The 21,351-nt window shown below is 47.0% G+C and overlaps 2 protein-coding genes across 5 annotated transcripts in view; one reads left to right on the top strand and one right to left on the bottom strand.

The window, feature by feature from the left end:
• CEPT1 (choline/ethanolamine phosphotransferase 1) overlaps nt 1-9,937 on the bottom strand; it is a 27,963-nt gene extending 18,026 nt beyond the window's left edge. For 2 of the 4 annotated variants that reach the window (XM_066982951.1, XM_066982949.1), the window contains exons 1-4: nt 8,201-8,274; nt 6,355-6,756; nt 2,689-2,836; nt 1,568-1,709 (exon numbers count right to left, since the gene is read on the bottom strand). In XM_066982951.1, coding sequence (XP_066839052.1) covers nt 1,568-1,709; nt 2,689-2,836; nt 6,355-6,750 — 686 coding nt within the window. In that variant the 5' untranslated portion in view covers nt 6,751-6,756; nt 8,201-8,274. Of the gene's footprint in view, nt 1-1,567; nt 1,710-2,688; nt 2,837-6,354; nt 6,757-7,592; nt 7,614-8,200; nt 8,275-9,423 lie in introns of those variants that run through there. The other 2 variants (XM_013196988.3, XM_013196989.3) reach the window with 2 other exon arrangements.
• DRAM2 (DNA damage regulated autophagy modulator 2) lies at nt 8,311-21,351 on the top strand. The gene is made up of 10 exons (XM_066982963.1): nt 8,311-8,402; nt 8,975-9,120; nt 11,531-11,623; nt 12,379-12,537; nt 13,238-13,305; nt 13,869-14,008; nt 16,470-16,647; nt 19,366-19,448; nt 20,486-20,578; nt 21,015-21,351. The coding sequence occupies exons 4-10, from the start codon at nt 12,407-12,409 to the stop codon at nt 21,120-21,122; spliced, it is 801 nt and encodes a 266-aa protein (XP_066839064.1). The 5' UTR covers nt 8,311-8,402; nt 8,975-9,120; nt 11,531-11,623; nt 12,379-12,406; the 3' UTR covers nt 21,123-21,351.

Raw genomic sequence — 21,351 nt, 5'->3', positions numbered from 1 at the left:
TTAACAGGATCTCAGATTTAATCTAAGATTTTTTTTTGCCACAGAAGTGAACGTCAGCTTGTGGCAGTCTATTAACCTTACGACACTGGGCAAATGAAGAAACAAATGTTTACTCTACGACGTTGTCTGTTATCTGAAATAATGATACATATTTGTGTGCTTATTGCCTTCTCTACATTAGCTACATATTGATGGATCGAATTTTCATAATGTAAGGCCATGCAGAACACAGGATCTGCTGTCTCCAAATATGAAGATTCCTCACAAAAGCTAAAAACAAACGTTACAGTGAACACAAGGAGCAATGCACCCATTTGTCTAGAGCACAAAGACAAATCAGGTACACTTGCCACTTGCATCTGTAAAGTCAAGCACATGCCAAGGTTTTTTTTCCCCTGTTTTCAGTCAAAGAGCTTTCATTATCAGGGCCCCATAATGTTCAAAGGGAGCTAAAAAGCATTTAGTAGTGAGAGCTCCGTTACAGCATAAAAGAAAAAAGCCTAAAACTGTACAGGTTATGAGTCAGATGTCATCAAGGTCTAAGTATCAGAAGCTATTGACTGAAACTACTCTGCTTTAGTATAGCGAGAATTCTTTAGTATAGTCAGAATTACAACAGCAGTTTAGAACCACTACCCCCCCCCCAAACAGACACTGAATACTGCTCCAGTGTTTGTTTTTTAAGCAGAAATAAGTTTCTCAAGAGAATCTGTATTAGTATTCTGCCAGTAAGAGCTGCTACAGACTAGATGTCCATAACTGTGCTGTTTTAGCAGTATCTGAGTATCTAAGGCAGTAACAGACTAAGTAAACAGTGCATGTGGTAGCATTGTTTCAAAATCCCACACTAAGAGCAAATTTCAGAAGTTTTCAGATGCAAATTCATTCTGCAGCTTGTTAACTTGAAATACATTTGTTAGACTGCACGACATGAGTGCAGAGGTAGGACAAACGTACGCTTCTGCATGAAGCTTGGTGAATCCCACAGCTCACCGAGTCCTTGGGAGCTGTCTGCCCACCTACCTTCACACACAAGCAAATGAGACTTTGGCTGCTGACTTTTTAGGCATCGCATTTTTGCACTATTATTAACAGAACCACAATCTTCAGTAAAATAGACTCAGAATTTCAAGTTTCAGCCACAATGTCAATTAATATACCGTATTTAAGAGTTATGCTTAATAGCAAAGATTAACTATACATCATCAAAAGTCAAGGAATATCAAGAGAGAGAGAGTTAAGTCAGATTGCCACCATCTGACAAAGGCAGCCAAATATCGGGGCTGAAGCCCCATGTACTTTCCCCTATTTAGGTTTAAATCACATCACGAACTCTTAAGGTGGAAAAAAGATATTTTACCACTCCTAGAACAAGCTAAGGAACATTCAGTATTAACTGTGGATTCAATAGCTATTGAATAATGTAATAATAGGTAATAACTACTACAAGCTTTTAAGTACATAAACAATTGACTACTACTCTAAATGATCTGAACTACAGTCACAAAGGGGAACTAGACAGGAAAGTCATCTAACTTTCACTTTTATTTTCAGCCAAGGTACTTACATGCCAAAACGCAACGTTCCAGAGACGTACGTCTGCCAGTGCGCGCAGTAAAACATGAACGTTCCAGCAAAACAACAAAAGAACATCCAGTCAGGGTTCGTTCCCAGCTGCACAGCAATACAAGTTCCCAAAACCACAAAGACTGCAGAAGAAAATCAGTCACATGGTAAAAATATAAAGCGCGTACGTGTGGAAAGTTCCTTACCAAAAGCAAATCTAACAACGGACCCAGGCAGGAGCAACAGCGTGCAGGTATCCTGGTGAGTTTTATTTCATAGACATTTATAGGAGTTGGCCACTTCCATTAAAAGACACAGACCATAAAGCATCACATCAGTTTTCAGAAGTCCTCAATTGCAGGGTTTCTAAGTCTCCTACATTTTCACTGAAGTTAATGAGATTAGACAGCAACAGACGTGAGGAATTTATGCAGCTGGAGCCTGTGGACAGTTTGGGGGTTCCCTCTTGTATGCAAGGTTTGCTGAACGTGTTTTTCCCCATTTTCTGGAGTTTTATTATGCCATTAAGAAAATCCAAGGTTTGCCATTTAAGACTCATAAGGTATCTACGCATTTGTACTTATTTTAATACACAACTTTGATAAAGTACTAATAAAAATATAACACATAAGAGCTCTCAGTTATTTAAATGCTAAAGCATCCGATCATTCTTTTGCAATGGGATTAAACTTCAGGCTGGCTCAATGAACTCTACCTACCTAGAAGGGAACTGATCTGACCGACACTAGTCAAACTCAGACTTCCACTGTCCCATTGTTCAGGCTCCATACGTGCCTTGCAATTGTTCTGTATAAATTAGATCTAAATTAATACAGAACAGCAGTTTAGCTGGTTTTTTTTCAGTGAATTTGCAGAATTAAGACTGATAAAGCATACACAGAAAACTTCTGGCTCGGACCGAATAAGTCACATGCTTAATTTTCAGCGTAACACAAGAGAAGGCATTCAGTTCATCTACTGAAAGAAAGTTGACTGAGAAGCTAAACCACCAGAAACATCAGTGGTGCACTTCTTCACTAAAGGAACATTTTCTCGTATTCCAGATTTGACCCCCGAAATAGAGTCACTTAATCCTCAGACTTCAAGTAAAAATGACAATACCTGTGGAAAGCGAATCACAGCCATGATCAAAAAGCTCTCCTAACGGAGTACTGCTATTTGTCCTCCTTGCTTGTTTCCCATCTATAGCATCCAGAGACTGGTAAATGAAAAGGCCACACGCACAGGCAATGTATGCCCAGGGAGGTGCCTAAGAAAGAAATCAGCAGTGAGGGTAAAAGACAGTTTAAAGTTAAACTTAACCCTTCTGGTTTAAAACATCTTAGCCTCATTGTACAGCTTTGCGTTTGCACACACTTCCTTACCTACAAATCTACCAAGTCGCATGCATGGGCCTTCCAGTAGCTGGCCCGTGCAGGGACAGGCAGAGGGGGTCATGGCGCGTGAAATGTTAATAAAACAGAAGTTACAGCTCACATTAACAGGTGTAGCGCATATTCCAAAGCAGGAAACCCGCTCTGTACATCTGAAAAAAGACAGAGCTACATATGCAAAGTGGGGCACAATTAAGCTCTTGTCTAGCTTCTATTTCCTGTAGGGGAATTTGTAAGTTGTTTGAGCGACGTGGAGATTTGCGCGCTTTCTTAGCCCCCAGAACATGCAACTGCCTCACAAACGCTGAGCTCATCTTCACAAGACCTCAGCGAGGTGTCACGTCCCAAAACACTGCCAAATACAGGGCATTACCAGGCCGCAGAGGTATTTGAGAGCTACGTGACCGTACGGTGCTCAAACTGTTAGACTTCAAGTTGAGCCGCTGTGTTTCCTGAGACCTGTAAAGCGTCAGGGCTCCCCAGTGCAGCACCTCTACCACCAATTAGTTTATTTTTTGTCTACCACACATCAGCAGCTTTACCAAATCCATGTTAATAACTCTTAATACCCATATCGTGTATAGCAATAGTTACACCTGCTGAAGAAAACAAGGCATCAAATCCCTGCTAGACCAAAGCCTACAAATGAAGCTTTTTGCTGTTCCAAACGTAAACCACCACCACAAAAGCCGGAGGGCTGCCATCAGTTACTCAGTCTCAGCTTTATGGATGTATAAACAGGTATCATTGGTTATTTTGCAATCTTCACATTTGACATTTGTAAAAGTGAGCATTTCTGAGCAGCCGTATTTTACACCTCAATAAAGCCCAAATAGAGCTAAGAGGCTTAATCAAGCTGCCTTGCCTCTCATAAAGCTCTGAGGCTTGCATTCTTTTGCTCTACACAACCTTGACTCATTTGTAGCCCATCGCATTATTCTCTTGCGTTGTTCCTGCTACACGAGCAGCAAAACAGCTCCTCCTGCCTCAGGAGCTGGCTCCGTGCTCTGCTTTTAGCAAGGCGCCCATACAAACTGGCGCAAGAACGGGAGGTAAGGGGGTAATGCATGACCCAAAAAGAAAAGGGCCACGCGCGGGTACATTTGTTTCTCATATGTGGACTTTTTACACAACATTCAAGCTTTCTTTTGGGGTCGTGCAATTTTATCTACAGATTTTAGAAGTCAGACTGCCAGCGCTTTCATCACCAGCGTAGGTATTTCTACCTAGATATTTGTATCTGTTTAAGACTTCACGGTTCCCCCTTTACACGAGTTTTCGTTTGTCCTGTTTTGTTGGTTCCCGTTTTGTTTTCTTAAGAAACAAAAGCGCAGGCGCCCTCCCATTGCTCAGAGCTTTGCCAGGTGAGGTCCCGCAGCTCAGCATGCAGCAGAGCAACTCGGCTCATTTCCTCTGGCTACCAGCGGAGCTGCCCGAGCTACGTTCCCATGGCTCTTCCTGTTGAGGCAAGGTGTAGCCAAGTCGCCTTTGAAAAAAGGCAGAGCTAAGGCTGAGCTGCAGCGCAGACCCAATTTACATCTGAAAGCAATAGCGCTGTCAGAAGAAAACTGCTTCTGGAAGCCCAAAGTCCCATTTTCTTCCCAGACAGCTCCCTGACACTTAAAAGCAGCAGCTCCGCCACCGAGCTGGCACCCTCCCTGTCGTGCCAGCACGCCGGGCTGCAGTGCCATATGGCAAACTAGATCAGGCTGAAAGCTACCTCAGCAGAAAGTTATTTTTCAGCTAAAGCGAGAAGACGAATCCATTCAGTAAGCACAAAGCAACTCTCAAGCTGTTAAACGTGCAATAGCTGCAGCACAGCCAGCTACAGCTCTACCGCTTTCTGGACTGTGTAGCTTAGCACGTACTTGCGAAGGTTTATCACCAGCCAGCACACAACTGTACTCAGCTTCGTGCTCCGGTTCCGTGGCCGACGCCTTTATCAGAGTAAGAGGCAAGGTAAAACAAAGGTGTGTAGCAACGGCACGGCCTGAACAAGGGAGGAGCTGCTCTAAGCATTCACTGCTCAGACTGAATACTCACTTTACATCTTACACCTGCTGAATTCCACAGGTGGAATTTCTAAAACTATCCACCCCAGTGGATCTCTGGAAGGCAAACATCCTTTTGCTATGTCATACGTGACCTGGGATGTGCGGGGCTGAATGCACCAGCCTACACGGGGTTTTTTTTGTTTCGTCTTTTTGCGAGCTCACAAGGAACAAGCCACATGCCACTTGCCTAAGAAGCATTCTCCCAACCTGAGTTACCAGCTCTGGTTGCGAAGAAGCCCAGACATTTCAAAAGCTAGAACTCATGAGATCTTCTCCAGCTGTTTGGCATGTAACATATTTCCTGTACCAGATAAATCCCTTTCATTACATTCAGATACGAGCATCTTTTAAGACAATAAACGTCCAAGTAACAGAACTTTTAAAGCACAGAAAAATGAAAGTCTTCTCCCATGCCTTATCAGGCAACTCCGTGAGTTTTCTCCCTAGTGAGGGAGAAAAAAGCCTTTGAAGCTAGTAACTTGAAATCCCTTAAAAAGACTTTGTACCCTTGAAACCAGGAATTACACGAAGTTGAGGCAGTTCCAACGAGGACAGGTCACAAGCTTTTAGTGCATCCAGAACAAACACAGCCCTGGCTTTCGGCCAGCCTTCTCCCATCGCAGACCGCAAGCGGCTGCTCCAGGAGCCTACCGCGCGTTCCCCCAGAGCGTCTGCAGCCCTGACCTGAGCTACTCGGTAACACAGGGCCCGAGAAGGGTGCAGAAAGGCATTCGCTTCATTCAGGACGCGGGGTTTGGGCAGGCCAGCCGCGGAGGAAGCTCTCCGCCTCGACCTCCCGAGCTACACCTCTCCGGTGCTCGGCCCCTGGCCTGATCTAGGGCTGCTCCCCGTGTCGCAACTCCAGCCGGGTTTGCAAACAGAGCTAACTGCCAGCCGAGTCACCTCGCGTTGCTCATCGTGTGGCAACTCCGAGAGCTAGAGGTGAGTAACCCAGCCACCAGCAGCGAAAGCAAACAGGCAAGAACTCCACATGCCACGCACGCAAGAGATGGAAATCCATTTCTTCACCATCCGCACAGGGACTCAAGCACATCCCCCTAGCAGAGCCGCTATCAGAAGAGCTGTTTTGGTACCGGGCCCCATTTCCAGCTGGGACTATTGGCCCACGGCACCCCTTCCATCAGCCCTCAGGGGAACCCCGTCACGTCACGCAGCAAGCAGCACGCTAACCCCAAATCCCCACGTGCTCTTTTTGCATGCAGGCACTCGTTTAGATGCCCAGGCACTACAACCGTTCACAGAGAACAGCCCGAACGTCCGAGGACCGCGGGCTAGGTAGGGAGGAACAGCTCCCACAGAGGCAGGAGCCCACCGCTTACCTGCTCTGTAGCTGTTGGGCAGTAATATACTAATAGCAGAGTTGTAAAGATATTTATTAACAGTCCAATGATGGTGATCAGATTCGGGGCGATCCAGGCTGGAACTCTTCCAACTAACCATTCCCAGTACCCTTGCATTAGGGGTTCAAGCAGCGATCGCCCAGCGCTCTGGTATTTGTGTTCTTCTAACCGTTTTAGCTGGTGCTTTGACAGGGGAGGTGTAGGCAGCTGAACCAGTTTGCTTAACACGCAGCCAGCGGCAGGACCGTGCCCGCAGCCCGCGGGGGATTCCAGATGCGACTCCCCACATCGCCTCTTGAGGTTTCGATGCCCGCTCATGGATCGGGTGGCGTCAGAATTTTTATTTGGCAGGTAACGGCTGTTACGGAGAATCATAAGACCCTGCAACACAAAGGGGTGAGACACACTGAAGGTGAAGAACACGGGGGGGGATTTAAAGGTACCAAAAGTTTCTGAGCAACGCTCCACAGAGTGTTTCATCTGCCAGCAGCAAACCAAAGATTTTGTAAGAGCTCTCCCTTAGACGAGAGGTATTTGGAGAATTGCTGAGGGAAGACAGGAAGCAACTGTTCTCAACCCAGTTATAAAATAGTCAGTTGCACTTGTTCTCCCTTCCTGCTGCCTACTGAAGCAAATACCCTGCAGTCACCAGCCTCAATTTCAGCAGCAGCTGACACCAGACCACTGACTTGCGTTACAGACTAGAGCACACTCAGCCCCGCACGTCGCTCTCCCGGGAGAGCGAGCGATGTGTAACCGATGCACCCTGCTCAGCTTATCAATTGATAGCGCTAAGAGCGGAACAAATACAGAGAAATCTTAAGTTACACAGCTTTGAAGCAGCTTTGCCTCTTTGCTGAGGAGCAACAACCCCTTAAAGGCAGTTATAAGAAACAGTGACCTGAGAAATGCGTATTTCAGTTTTGCCGTGGTGGCTGTTTTCTTGTCCAAGTTCAACCTAATTCAGGGGAAAGCTCAGTGTCTAATCAACACTTAGGCAAGAACATGCAGGAGCTACGGAGCTTTAGCTAGTCAGAGGCAGCCCACAGACGCCAGCTGTGAAAAGAAGACGCGGGGTCACGAAGAGCATTCCCAGTGCCACCGAGGACCTCGCGGCGCTGCCTCTCCTGACGGAGGGTGACCAGAACCACGTAACTCCCCACAGAGACGAGCAGAGAAAGAGAAGGAAAGCAGGCTACAAAAGATCTGATATTTACCTAGTACAGTCAACCTAACTAACTCCATAACCCTAACTGTTAAGCAGAGTGAAGTCCAAGGGAGGAAGATAAGTTATCCCTGAGACCGTGAGCAAGTCACACACCGGGGGGGGTGGGGGGGGGAACAAGCTCCCTAAGCCAAAGGTCAGCCGCGGCACAACAGCGAGCGCTCTCGTTTCCACCCTGCGCTGCTTAATTAGGGCAACTTCCCACGGAGGAAAAGCCGCGAGGGGAAGCGGAGAGAGCCAGCACGCAGAGCCCTGCTTCGGCACCAGCCCGCTAAGCCGGCGCCCCGCCTCACCCGGCCCCCGGGGGGCCTGGCCCCAGGCCGAGCCGGGCCGAGCCGCCCCGCGGGGCTCCCACCGGGGGCGGAGGGGGCTGGGGGGGGGGCAGGGCCCAGCCTCGGGCTCGGCCCCGGCCCGGGGGAGGCGGCACCGGTGCGGCCCGGCTGTGGGGGGCGCCCAGCCCCGTGCCCACCCGCAGCAGGGCCCCGAGGCCGAGGCCGGCCCCGCACACCCGCCCCGGGCCGGGCCCCGAGCCCCGGGTGAGCCGCGGGGAACCGGGGGGGGGGGAGGGGGGGAACCGGGGAGGAGGCGGCCGGGCCTTACCTCAGCTCCTCGCCCGGGCGGCGCCTTTACGACGCCTTTTGCGACGGCCGGAAAGCGAGAGGGCGGGGGGCGGGGCGAGGGGGTGGGGGGCGGGGCGGGGCGGGGCGGGGCGGGCGGGAGGGGGCGGGGCCTGGGGCGGGTCCCTGCGGGGGGGCGGGGCTCGGGGCGGCACCGCCGCGGGGCCGGCGCGGGAGCGGCTGAGGTAAAAGCGTTGGGGGGGGGGGGGGGGGGGAGGGAGCGCCCCCGGGGGTCCCCTCAGGGCCCCCCCCGCCCCGCCCAGCCCAGCCCCCGTTATCCCGGGGTCGCTCCCGCCGGTGACCCCCAGCCCGGCCCCCCCGGGCCCCCCCACACACACACCCCGGCTGCCCCCGAGACCCCCCCGCGGCCCCCCAGTGCCCCCATCGGGACCCCCGGGACCCCCACCTCAGCCCCCTCCTCTTGCCCCCATCCCTCCCCTTCTCACCCCCGGCCCCCCCAAGTTGCCCCCCTCCCTCCTCAGCCCTCCCCTGTTGCCCCCCCCAGCTGCCCCCCTCCCACCCCAGCCCTCTCCCCTCGCCCCCAGCCCTCCCGTTACCCCCCCGGTCACCCCCAGCCCCCCCCGGGCTCCCCCAGCCCCCCCCGGTCACCCCCAGCCCCACCGGGCTCCCCCAGCCCCCCCGATCACCCCCAGACCCCCTGGGCTCCCCCAGCCCCCCCAATCACCCCCAGCCCCCCCGGTGGCCCCCAGCCCCCCCGGTCACCCCCAGCCCCACTATGTCCCCGCTCTGCCCGCAGCACTCCCGGAGTTCAGCGGCTGCTCCCCAGCAGCCCCAGCCCGCTTCGTCCCGGGCCCCCGGCGCCCGAGGTCAGCCGGAGGGACACCGAGCTGGCACCGGGACGTCCCGGCTCTAAAACCGGCATCGACACCGGCATCGGCATGGGTACGTCCCGGTGGCACGGCGCCTGTGCCCCCCTGCTTCTCCCCCGGCTGGGCGACGGGCTCAGCACCATGTGCAGAATTAATAGCGACTTTTTTTTTTTTGGCATCTCTACCGAGAAAACGCTCAAAACAAGTCACCCGTCATTACGAAGCGGACACGTTTCCTACCGCCTGGCTCCGAGTCCCTGGGGGATTGCTTAGGGACCTTTACCCGCCGGTGTCGGGCTGACCCCGGCAGTCAGTTGCACAAATGAACGCACTCAGGTCCCTCTGGGGCTCGTCCCCGTCCAACCTCTGTGCTCACCTAGGAGCGCACGCAGCAATTCGCTTTCTCTTTCTTCCTTTAACGCGGCGTTGGAGGGTTTTGCTGTCCCTTAGCGTGGCCGCACCTCCGCCTGTCGTGCTGGGAGAGCAGGGCAGGGGCAGGCTGACAGCCTGGTTGTCAGCGTTAACGTAGAAATTCCCCAATTTCCACACATACTTCCAGCCGTCTTTCCAGCGTTACGTTAACTTTCTGCCATGAATAGTCTCAGTTGCCTTTCGTTTTCGTTACATCTGTAGTTTCTATTCCACATGCTCAAATCAAGCATGTGCAGATGCTGGTGCACACTTCCTGCATCTAAAGAAAAACCTCAGAGATACTTATTTTTAAAATGCTTGACTTGCTCTTGGTAATAATTTAATAATATCCACCACAGGAAGGACCTGTGACAGTTGATCTGGGGCTTGACCCACCGCTTTAGGACACAGAAATGCCTGCAAATCGGGAGAAATGTTTAAGAAAATCATACTTGAAAAGAGAGGCCAGCCATTGCTATTATATAATCAGCTGGCAAAGGACCTAGCTGAAAAAACAAGGAGGTTGAGCGTGCTTTATTTCTTACTGTTGAAAACAATAGGGCAGGATGAGGCTCTAATAATAATTTATCTCAGGGCTGTCCAGCTGACGAATTGCAAGGCGATCCCATCCTGCCGCCGGTGCTCTGAGGTGCCTTTTTGTGCAGCCGTGCCCGCCCGGCCACTCCTGCTTCAGAGCCCCGTGAGCTGGCAGGGACACGACGAGGCTTCAGCCCGAAGCTCTGTCGAGCAGGCAGTGCCGTAAACGCACGCAGCGCTCTGCGCAGAGCAAAGCCCGTGCCCGGTGCATACAGTCTGCCCACGTAACGGCGAGAAAAGTGACTTGGTTACCCTGAAAAAGCTTTAAACGTCAAGGAAGATGAAAGGAGATGAGAGGAATTCAGGACAGACCCTGACAGAGCTGAGAAAGAGAGTTTAGCGGACAAAATTTACAAAGCGGTTTTATCGTAAGGTGAGTTTGGCAGGGGCTGTACCGGCAGAAGGGCGGGAGCAGGGCACAGCCCAGCTCTGGTCCTCAGGCCATACAGGCCTGCGGCTGTACGCAGGGTAAGAAGTCTGCCTGGCCACAGCTCTGACAGCTCCTGCAGCAACCGCACTGCTCTGCACACCTGACCACATGAAAACGGTGCTAATTTGTGCCCAGGCCGTAGCTGCAGGCTGTGACGGGACGGGCTGTGATTCCCGGTCCTGACCGAGGGAGGCTGGTCGGCAGCAGGGAGCAGACACCGCTGGTGAGCACGGACACACTTCTGTGTGGGGAGAGCAACACCCAGGGGGCACATCAGGAGCAGCTGCTCCGCTTTACGAACCTCACCTCAGCCCAGGTTAATTTACCTGTCTACGTGCGCAAATACTCCAACGGGCAGAGAATCTGCTTTGCGTCACTTACCCCTACCAGTCCACATGGGGCTGGTACCCCAAAGCCGCCCAGCACCCAAATATTGCACACAGCTGTGCAAGCTCACAGATATCGCCAGCTATCAGGAACGCAGCGCAGTCTCATCTCCGATGACTTCTCGGGCGTGTGAAAATGGCAGCCTGTGAAGAGAAGGCGGGAGCCGTGGGGGTCTCTGTTTAAATGCAGGTTGCATGCTGCCATGCTTCAGCACCCATCCTGCCACGTACTTAGCGCAGCACCAGCATCACGTCAGGATGCCCATTCACAATGAAACAGGAAGACTCCGCGCTCTGTCCCCTTCCTCATGTGAAAAAAGTGATGTAGGCGTTGGTTTTTGTTGCGTTGGAACAGCTGCATTCTATTTTGTTCCTGAAAGCTTCTCATTTCAAGTTAAATCCTCCTATAGAAAGGTCCTGTGAATCCAAAAGTCCTCAACACCCGTTTTCCCGCATTGCTACCATCCCGCCATGCACATGCTTCATTTTTTAAACCACTTGGAACATAGAAAAAACTTCTTGAGTCAGGCCAAAAGTCCATCTAATCCAGTGTCCTGTCCGTGGCAACGACTAAGAGAAGGTGCTAAGAAAGAGAATAAACAATATAGAGTAAAATGTTTAGAAGTGACATCTTGATTATTTTCCTTTCTATCTCAAAGACTTAGGAAAAAAATGAAGCAAACAGAGAACTTCAGGAAGATGACTTTGGATTACTCTTGAGGTGACATTTCTTCTGACGTCCTTATTCACAGGTGTGTGGCATGTAGGCTGGTTGGTTGGTTTCAGGCAAATCTATTAGCTCGGAAATAAAGCTAAGGCTATTAACATTTAAATATTAAAGGAAAATTAAAATCCAAGCATCAGACTGACTGCTTGAAGTTTTGAATTACGTGCCCAGGCATATAACATCCGTAACAGAGAATGCTGTGCAAAATACGCATTTCTCTTTCATACAAATTCCCAATTTATTCACATGAGAAATGTGATTGTGTACCTATATTGATTACTATTTCTATTGCATTACAGTCTTAAAATAAAAATCAACATGAGAAGGCAAGTGTTATGTTGTATTTAGTTTAAAAATGAAAGTTCAAGGGTCAGAAAGCAAGGAACTATATCACTCCATTCTTAGTAACTACATCTTTTGTTTATCTGTTCCCTAACATCTTCCTGACAAGCAGCTGAACCTTTAGTTTTACGTAATTATACATTCTTTTCAAGGGTTTGAATCAGTAATTTTCTAGGCTTAAAAGAAGCACAAACACAGGACAGCGACCAGTTCCTGGTAAACGAGCAATGTTCATTATGCATTGTTACGCATTGTCTGATGAATCTGTTGAACTGGCCTCCTGCAAGCTCACCTAGACATGCTTGCTAGAGAAGGTCAGCAAAAGATAGGCCCTGGAAAGGTGTGCTTGTGAACAAATAGCAGCTGTGTGCAGTACAGCCGCAGCTTGCCTCAAAAAAAAATAATTTTCAGTAAACTTTTTTATTCAATTCCTCACAGTGTTCAGAGGTTAGAAGTCAGCTCTGAAATGTGGTGGTTCCAGCAAGGACTCTCTTTCTTGCCTGCGTCTTTGGTTGTTTGGTCAGCTGCATCTTTTGTGTTTTCATACATCACCGCCATCGTCCTACACCACGTTGACCCTCTGGTGCCATACATCAGGTTAGTAATGTGCACACAGTGCCCTGGTAACTGTATCACAGTATTGAGTTGGCCTCTCACGCCTCTGAATTCTTCCCCAACTCCAAACTTTAAACACCAGTTCTTACCCAACAGCTCCAGTTCTAAAATTGCGTACAAATTACTGAACAAATTTGTAAGTCAATTCAAAGCTGTCTGTCTATCTAATCTGTCCTTTAAGTTGTGGTTCTGTGAATGTATCCTTAAAATGATGATGAACAAGAAATCTGGGGGTGCGTCTCCAACCCTGTTTGGAGAACAGCGTCTTGCTCTCTCCAGGCTTGGTTTTGTCGGTAAAGCTGTACTGTAATCTACAATGCCAACTGCATACCATCAAGGCTGTACCTATGGCCTTAATTTTGGTCTTTCAGATTTCCAGGTGCTTCATTTCCCAGTTTTAATACTATTTATTCACCTTTTATTGTGGAATCAAGATCAGAATAAAAGGAATGGCTATACCAACCATGTTAATTCCTTGTTCTAAGGCTTGCAGTTTTCACCATGCTTATTTCTAGAGCTCTAGAAACGAGCACAGTATTGTTTGAGTAATGAAAACAGTGAAAAATAGCTGGGAGGGTTTTTAACAAACCTTTCTTATGGTTTCTTCGTAGACTGAAATAAGTAAAGTTGTGTTGCACGTATTTTTAATATAGATATGTATCACTCCATTTATCTCTTACAGTGATACAGGGACAATACCTCCAGAAAGATGCTTGTTTGGGATCATGTTAAATATTTCGGCTTTCTTGGGTGAGTATAGGAAAGCTGTCCATGGCAAACTGCATGCAGTTCTGGGATGCACAGCGTTTGAAATGGTTTCCTTATTCGGATCATTAAAACAGCCCATAATTCTCATCAAAAGCTAAATTTTAAGCAACTAATCCTAGTTCTCTTAAGTAATTCAGAGAAAAGTATATTGCAGGGATTTACCCACAAAGCCAGCATGACAATTGCAGATTCCAGAAGGCCAAAAATACATTTTAAAAAGACAAATAAAGAAACTGGTACGAGAAATAGAAATGCAGAGTTAAGGCAGTCATCTTACTTGTGCTGCAGTTACGGAGAGGGGAAAAACCAATATGTTTTTCAAGTGAAAGAGATAAGGCCTTTTCCAACCTTAATGATTCTATGATTCTAAGAAAAATCTAATAAGTTATTTCAGTTTTGGCTTCCAAATTCTCAGCTGTCCTATTCCTAAGACAGGTTTTGAATTTTAAATAGATGCTACTGTCACTCAGCATCTTCCCAGTTTAAACAAAACAGTTTACTTGACAGCTTAAAATCTTAAACACATTGGTGTTTTTCATTTGCAGGTGTGGCTACCATGTATGTCCGTTACAAGCAAGTTTATGCTTTGAATCCGGAAAAATCCAAGATCATCAAGCTTAATAAGATCGGCCTGACACTGGGACTGATGAGCTGTTTTGGACTTTGTATTATTGCAAATTTCCAGGTTTGTGCTTTGCTTGCAATGTTTTGAACCTGTCCAGAGTTCTGTGTTTGTTTGTTTACTGAGATACCTGGTAAAACTGGGAGTTTATTAAAGGCAAAACTTTTGAGGGAAAACTTTTTTTTTTTTAAATCAAATTCCCTACAGAGAACTGTTAATAGTTTGGAATTTCTTTACATATTTCTTATTTGCTTTATCCACTGGAATTTGTGAGCAGCTATTCACAAAATTCCAAACCATTTAAAAACAAAAACCAGGAGTTTTGCAAGAAGCAAACTCATCTTGCATCTCCTTGTAGGAGATTTGAAAGCTTTAACTCCAGATGAGAAGACCACAACTATATCATATTTTAATATGGGAGAATCAAGCGTCAAATAGTCAAAAACTTAGAACTAGAAGTAAAGCCAGAAAAAACACCCAACCCCACAAGAAGTCCAGCTCTAAAAAAAATCTTCCCTCCTAGGTATCTTTCCCTGCAAAACCTGTGCAATTGTTGAAAACATTGCAATGTCAACCAGCTTTTGAATTTCTTCCAGTATCTCTATTTTTTTCCTCAATACATTTTTTTTCCTTGTTTTTTCAAAACCCGATATTCTCACGTATCACACCATCAGCAGGACTAGATTCAGCATCGCTGGCTGTTACACGCAAGACGGTTGTGTACTTGCCAGCCTCATCATATTAATTAACGAGCTGGATTTTTCAGGGGTCTGTAGTAGTGCCTTTAGCCACTAGAGGCTGCAGTGGCCCCTTGGTCTCCTGCTGGATTAGGGCCAAGAAAAAGCGAAACAGAAAAGCTCCAGGAAATCTCCACCTTTTTTCTCTCATCTCCTTTCCCCGTAGCACAGCTCTCCCAATTTTTTCAGCAGCCCATGTCTTAGAAACCTTAGTATGCTGACTTTTGGGTTTTTTTTGGAGGCCTCGGTCTATTTATTTTTTAGAACCCTAGCCAGACTCACTGGCCACAGCCCCCACCAACATAACCACCAAGCAAGAGCCTCCAGGTTGCGTCTGGCTGCATGATTGCCTTCCACCACTGGTCAGGAGAGGTTATATCTGCGTTTTGTAGGTAATCAAAATGTAGAAAGTGAATGTTCCTTTGTTATATAGTTTCTGTGACATTTAATCTTGAGCAAGAAAAAAGTGGAAATGATGTACCTGCTTATCCAAGCGATGCTGCGGATTGTCTGGAGGCCATCCCAGGAGCAAAAGGAGCTAAGCCCCATGAAGTCCACCAGTTACTGAAGACAACTGAACTTGAAAATGTACAAAGCTGCTCAAAGGGAACAGCCGTCAGGCAGAGCTCCGGACAGCTTTCACTGGTTGGGAGTAGAAGTGATGGCACAAGGCACATCCTCAGAGGGGCTTTGATTTATGGTGTTCAGCCAGTGCTATGGCTCAGTTCTAGCTGTGGCTACCGATTTCCTCTCACATAGGAGAAAGATTTCTCTCTGCTGACACCTTACTGAGCAGCACCGGACACACACCTTTACAACTTGGCTGTTCAGATGCAAATTGCCGTCTCTGTTATACTGCTGTGGATGCAGCAGTTAAATTTCACTTAATTAATCAGCACACAAAGATTGTGAGGAAAGGGTGATTCCAATTCCTGATCTTAATAGCTGTTCAGTAAAATACATAGACAGTCTCATTCATTAGGGCAAAGAAGATTACCTGCACAGTTGGATTGCAGAGAGGCTGCCAATGCGTTGTACAATTGACAAGATGCTTTTTATTTGCTGTGTTTGGCTACTGTGCTCAGTCAGGGATAAGAGGAAAGGACTGAGTGTGACATTGTAATAACATAAATTTCAAGTTCAATTGTTTTTCTTGGAATAGCTTCCAGATTTAATGCTTATTATTTGACAGTTGATTCTCCTAACGCTTTTATTACTGTTTGATTCAACCTTGTTCCCTCTGAGTATTCTAAGATTCTAATTTGACAAACAAGGCTTGTTCAAACTGGAGTCGTTCAGAGAAGTGCTAAACCTCATTATTTTTAACTTCATTTGGGGGACTAGAATTGTGCATCATGTTTGTCCTCTGTTGCATTATCCTTCATAGATGCAGAAATTCCTGGGGTAGAAACGTTCAGCAGGTAGCGTGTTGTCACTCTTGCTGCCTTCCCAGCTGCAGGGATTCCACCATCCAGTTTCTGTGTTATCGCCCAGTGTGGTAGTGAGGGCAGCTTTTATGAATTCCTGTAGTTAAGATATAGCTGTGGTCTCTAATTTAGCCCCAAGAACTTGCCAAAAACCAGCAATTCAGAAAGCTGGCAGGTGCTGGCTTCCAGCTAACTCTGAGATTTCCAAGAAAATCCACATGCTGACACAGTCCTGAACTCTTTAGCTTGGGATATGAGAAGATAATTGAGCGGGTGGAGTGTCAAACGTTTACAGAAGAAAATATTCCCCAAGTTTAAAATGAAACCAGGTTCTATACAAGCTGTGCTTTCTTTCCCTAGAAATGTATTCTGTACTACGTACACGTGGTTGGAGCCTGCCTGACGTTTGGAGTTGGAGCCATTTACATGCTGGTTCAGACCGTCCTATCCTACCTGATGCAGCCAGAAATTCACAGCAAAGACATCTTTTGGATCCGGCTCACCGTGTTACTCTGGTGCAGCTCAAGCATTGCAAGCAGTATCCTTTTGCTGCAAAATGCAGCAACAATAATTTAGCTTGCTGATGTATCAGAGTGTGCCACGGAAGGTCTGTCATCGTTAGACGCACAGCTTGTATCATGGTATTCATGTTCAGTTTTGCAACCTGGGAACTTTAGGAAAAAGGGAGCCACCAGGTTAAGCCTGCTAGCGAGTCACAAGCCAATACAAAAGGCAAGAGTAGTTATCATCCCCTCTCCTCTCCCTTCCTCCTACACCTAAGATTGAAAATCGCAAAATAAGAATTTATCACAAAGAGGCCTGACTGTAGACTGTGATTGCTAGGGAGAAAGGGAAGCGTACTTAAGAGACTGACGGTTTTAATGGGGGAAAAAAAAAAGCCAGGTAAGAAATGAAAGTGTCTGCTCCCTGGTGACAGGAGTGCTGCAGCAAGTTTTGTAGTTGGATGTACCTAGAACGGAGAAGTACCGAATGTAGCAGAAAGCAGCACTAGTAACCCAGCTGTGTGCAGCAGTAGTGCACTGTGCCAGCTGGCATGCAGAGCACGTTTAAAGTGCTGGCATTTATCAGAGCGACAGCTCCGGAGCACACTGCCAAGGTGCAGTCAGAAGAGCCATTTGACCTCTGATCTCCTCCCCTGCCCATCCTGGAGTTCTAAAAACAAGTTTCTGACACATTCCTTACAAGCTTCCCTTGGCTCTGGAACCCATCCTTCCCCTTAACTTTGAATTCTGGGTGCTGGAAGCAGCGATGGGTTTTACAGAAACCCAGGCAAACCCATCCAGAAAGAGAGGCCTTTTCCTGTCCAGAGTCGTTTACCACTCAGTAAACAACCCCAGCAGTTCCTCTGCTCACCCTGATGGACCTAAACGTTGTGTTTTGAAGATCATGACTCAGTTGTGTCAAACAGGACTACAACACTTAAAGCATTAGGATTTACATTCCAAAGACGTGAGTCCAAAATCATTGCCTAAATGCTGTCCCTTCTGCAATTGAATCAAGGCCACCTATTTAATCCCCACAAATTTACTTATTTCTAGGCTGACAGCCAAAACCAACACCAAACCACATGCCCATTTCCCACTGACAGACCATCTCACTGATCACTGAGTTCCCATTCCCACAGCAAGATGATATAATCTGGGCACAGGCTGGTTATCCATAAAGAGGTGAGAAGGAGGAGGCTGGATACAGAGTAAGGAAGTCATCTGTGAAACTTCAGAGAATTGCAGTCCATAACAGAAATTGTTGGTGCCAGAGAAGAACAATATTTTTGACTTTGAACAGTTGAGAGACAAATACAATTGGAGAAGACGAAAATGGAACAATATGAACTGATTCAAGTTAAGAGCCTTTTACAGATGCCGAAAAATCCACAAGCCCAAAATCTTTAGAGGTTTTTAAATCAGTATGGTCTAACCAAGATTAGAGGGAAGTGAAGACAGCTGTAAAAATAATGATAAGTACATACATTTTTATGTGGAAGGGGAATAAAAGGGAAATGGTTAGAGTAGTTCCTAAGTAATGTAATGATGTAATAAGGGAAGGATAGTAAGAAGTCTAGGGCCATAGTGAAATGGTTGTTTGGTTGTTTCTGGTACTGAATGACAGAAGGAAATCTAAAAATGCTTCTTATCCACTGCTGGAGTGAGACAGAATTGTCAACACAGAACAAGCAAAACAGTTAATTACCTGCTCTGTAACCAGTGGAGGACAGGAGCCAGATATTTTGTATCACAACCATTAAGTTCTTTTCATTGCAGTAGTAACTCAGGCAGAAAACTAACAGCTACTAAAGCTGCACATTTTAATTAGCAGTGAGCTGGGTATCCTGCATTCAGATCAGTAACAGAGCTCCCTTGACTATTCACATCAATGTTTTAAACAGGCTTTGAAAGTCTGAGCGTTCAAAGATGTTTGTGCCAGTAAGGTCAGCCTTGTTCACCGCCAAAAATAATCTTGCACATCAGGAGGCTTTTGGTGTTTAATCTCATTAAGGATTGAAGAAGTTAATAATTATATGAAAACCAGATCTTTTGTAACTTAATGCTCTAATTTTCACTTGTAAAGGCAGTAGCACTGGTGTAGCATACTTTCCCTCTATAAGGTACTGAAAAAGCATTATCTTATTACCCTAGAAATACGCCAGGTCTCCAATGAAACGAGGAATCATTATCATGTAGCATTTCTCCTTGGCTGCTGCACCAGACCAGTTATCGAACCCTGAGTGGGCTGAGAGGGAAACAGGAATGCTCATAGCCTCCTCCTTGGCACTGCTGCAAACAGTACGGTGTTCTGGCCTGTAACCCACGCACCAGGGGTTCAAGGTGGTTGAGAAGCTGAAAAGCAATCAAAGAAAGGGAGGCACACACTGTTAGCCTGGAAACTACCACTGCAAACCTGAAAGTGCTAAGCATGGTTCACATAACACGGAAATTTTGTTAGATCAAGGAGGTATTACAAGGTGCAGTATCCAGAAAACCGGGATGATTGATGTAGCTTAGAATTAATCTTTTCATGTGACATTAATCCAAATTAGCTGTTGGAACAACCTACAAGTTGAAGAGAATGACGTGAAGCTGTTAACATCACCATTACTATTTGTTATGCTGAGGAGACCTTGTGGAAAACACACAGAGATCTCCTTACAAACTCAGCTTGAAACAACCGAGAGCCAATGTGACATTTCCAAGTTGCTCAATCTTTGTCTTGAATCTTCCTTAACATATTTTTTTAGTGTTTGTTTCCTCACTTGTCTTGTATAGCGGCCTGTACGGAACAAACCTAGTGCAAAAGTTGCACTGGGACCCAGAGGAAAAAGTGAGTGGAAAAAGAAAACAAAACACAACAGAGCAAAAAAAATATGTGTGTTTGTCACGGGGTAAATAACATATCTGGGAGTTTATTGCAGTTGTAGATAGCTAGGTGCTTTCAGAACATGTACTTGGGATGGGAGAGGACAAGGGAGCCTTAGCAGCTGAGCCAGCATGCAGCTACTTGCTGAAGTGCTGTCCTGAGCAAAGCAGTTGCAGCTTCAAGCATTGTTTTAAATTAATCTCGTTGATGGATGGTAATTGAACTGCTTCAAGTGGTTGTCAGGATAACCGCCTATCTGGTCTGCCCTGATCAGAAGTTCCCAGTCCCCGTTACAGGTAACTGTAAGCAATGAAACGTGCTGGCAGGTCACTGTGAAGCAGAGTTCCTAACTGCTGCTCGGTGGGTATCTGGTGGGGTACGGTGGAGAAAAAGGCCAAAAGATACAGATGCTGGAGATGGTAGTGAAGTGTAAGTGCTGGGCATTAAGGGACGCCAAGTGGCACGGAGAACAGGGGCCAGGGCACGTAGGTCTCAGTGGCTCTGCCTCCATCCCCGGCCCTGCCCTTCCTTCTCCAGTCACTGCAGGAGGCACGGGAGGTTGCTGGAGAAAATATCATGCAGGCTGCTTTTGGAGGGCTTTTCCTCCCTCCCTCTTTAAAGCACAAAGAGTATCCCCGGGGTCTGTTCACATCCCGGGAGACCCTCGAACTTTTTGGAAGATGGGATTACTTTTGTAAAGGGATTTTGTTGCTGGCCACAACAAGCTTTTATTGAGCCTTCATTTTTTGCAAGGTGGATATGCATTTCCCAGTGGGGTGATCTCAGGTGTGTGGAGCTGTTGTTTTCCTGGTTATCCTTGCACTTCTACTGACTGAGCAGTTCATTCTGAGGGACTCCAGATACTCTTAAGAAATTTTGTTTTCTGAATAGAATAGTTGTGGATGCAGGATGTCATATGTGCGAGCTGTCTTTGTGCCATTACGGAGTCAAGAGGACTTTCTAATACTGACTTTTTCCCCCTCTCCCTCACTGTTGAACAGGGCTACACAGCTCACATCATCAGTACTGTCTCAGAGTGGTCACTAGCATTCTCCTTCCTCAGCTTTTTCCTCACCTATATTCGTGACTTTCAGGTAAAATGAATGTTAACATTAAGTGCTCTGCTTCTCCAAGCTCTAAATAGCCTGACATGGTGCAAGGTGGGCTGTGTTCACCGGCTTCTGAGCTAACCAGTACGTGTCAGTTGTTGAGGCTGGAAGAGCCACAGCATGAACAGCATTAAATGGTCCTTTCATCCTCGGTAGGATCTACTCCCACTGTGTTAACACACAGATCCCGGCCCAGACTAGCTGTGCCCAGCTTCACTTGCAGGATCTGTCCCAGTCACGGGGGAGGTTTGCTATAGGTTTGCAAGGCAAACTGCGGAGTCAGTCCAGGACAGTATGGGAGCCGGGTTAGTAGTTCTAGAGCTGATCTGCATTTTGTTGTTTCATCCGACTATTGAAACTGTCCATGCTGAGCAAATGACAAGCCTGCTAAGTTGTGGTTTCTTTCTTTTTTCCTGTATAGAAAATTTCCCTGCGTGCAGTTGTTAGCTTGCATGGACGAACCCTCTATAACACACCACAGAGCTTTGTGGCTGATGAACAGACACTGCTGATAGCAGGGAGCATCTAATGAAGGTGAAGAGAACATGTTCTCAGCATAACTCAGGAATTTAATAGCAATAACAGTTCGCACTTATTTTATATAAAAAAAAATATGAAGTGATTGTATTCTACTTGACATGAAGGGCTTTGCTATTAACCCACACAGCAATGCAAATGTTATCAGTATTGTAAACAAGCCTGTAACATTTCTACACATGCCAATGTCATGAAAGAATTAAATGAAGGTTATTAAAAGA

Source organism: Anser cygnoides, chromosome 25 (assembly GCF_040182565.1).
Source record: "Anser cygnoides isolate HZ-2024a breed goose chromosome 25, Taihu_goose_T2T_genome, whole genome shotgun sequence".
Taxonomy (NCBI): domain Eukaryota; kingdom Metazoa; phylum Chordata; class Aves; order Anseriformes; family Anatidae; genus Anser; species Anser cygnoides.
The sequence above is the reverse complement of the archived record's forward strand: the minus strand, read 5'-3'. Positions and strand labels throughout refer to the sequence as shown.

Bases quoted from the DNA above. Each gene is read 5' to 3' on its own strand.
- DRAM2 (XM_066982963.1), top strand. From the start codon at position 12,407: ATGTGGTGGTTCCAGCAAGGACTCTCTTTCTTGCCTGCGTCTTTGGTT. The intron at 12,538-13,237 runs GTTAGTAATGTG...TATCTCTTACAG, and splicing joins CCTCTGGTGCCATACATCAG to TGATACAGGGACAATACCTC. The intron at 19,449-20,485 runs GTGAGTGGAAAA...ACTGTTGAACAG, and splicing joins ACTGGGACCCAGAGGAAAAA to GGCTACACAGCTCACATCAT.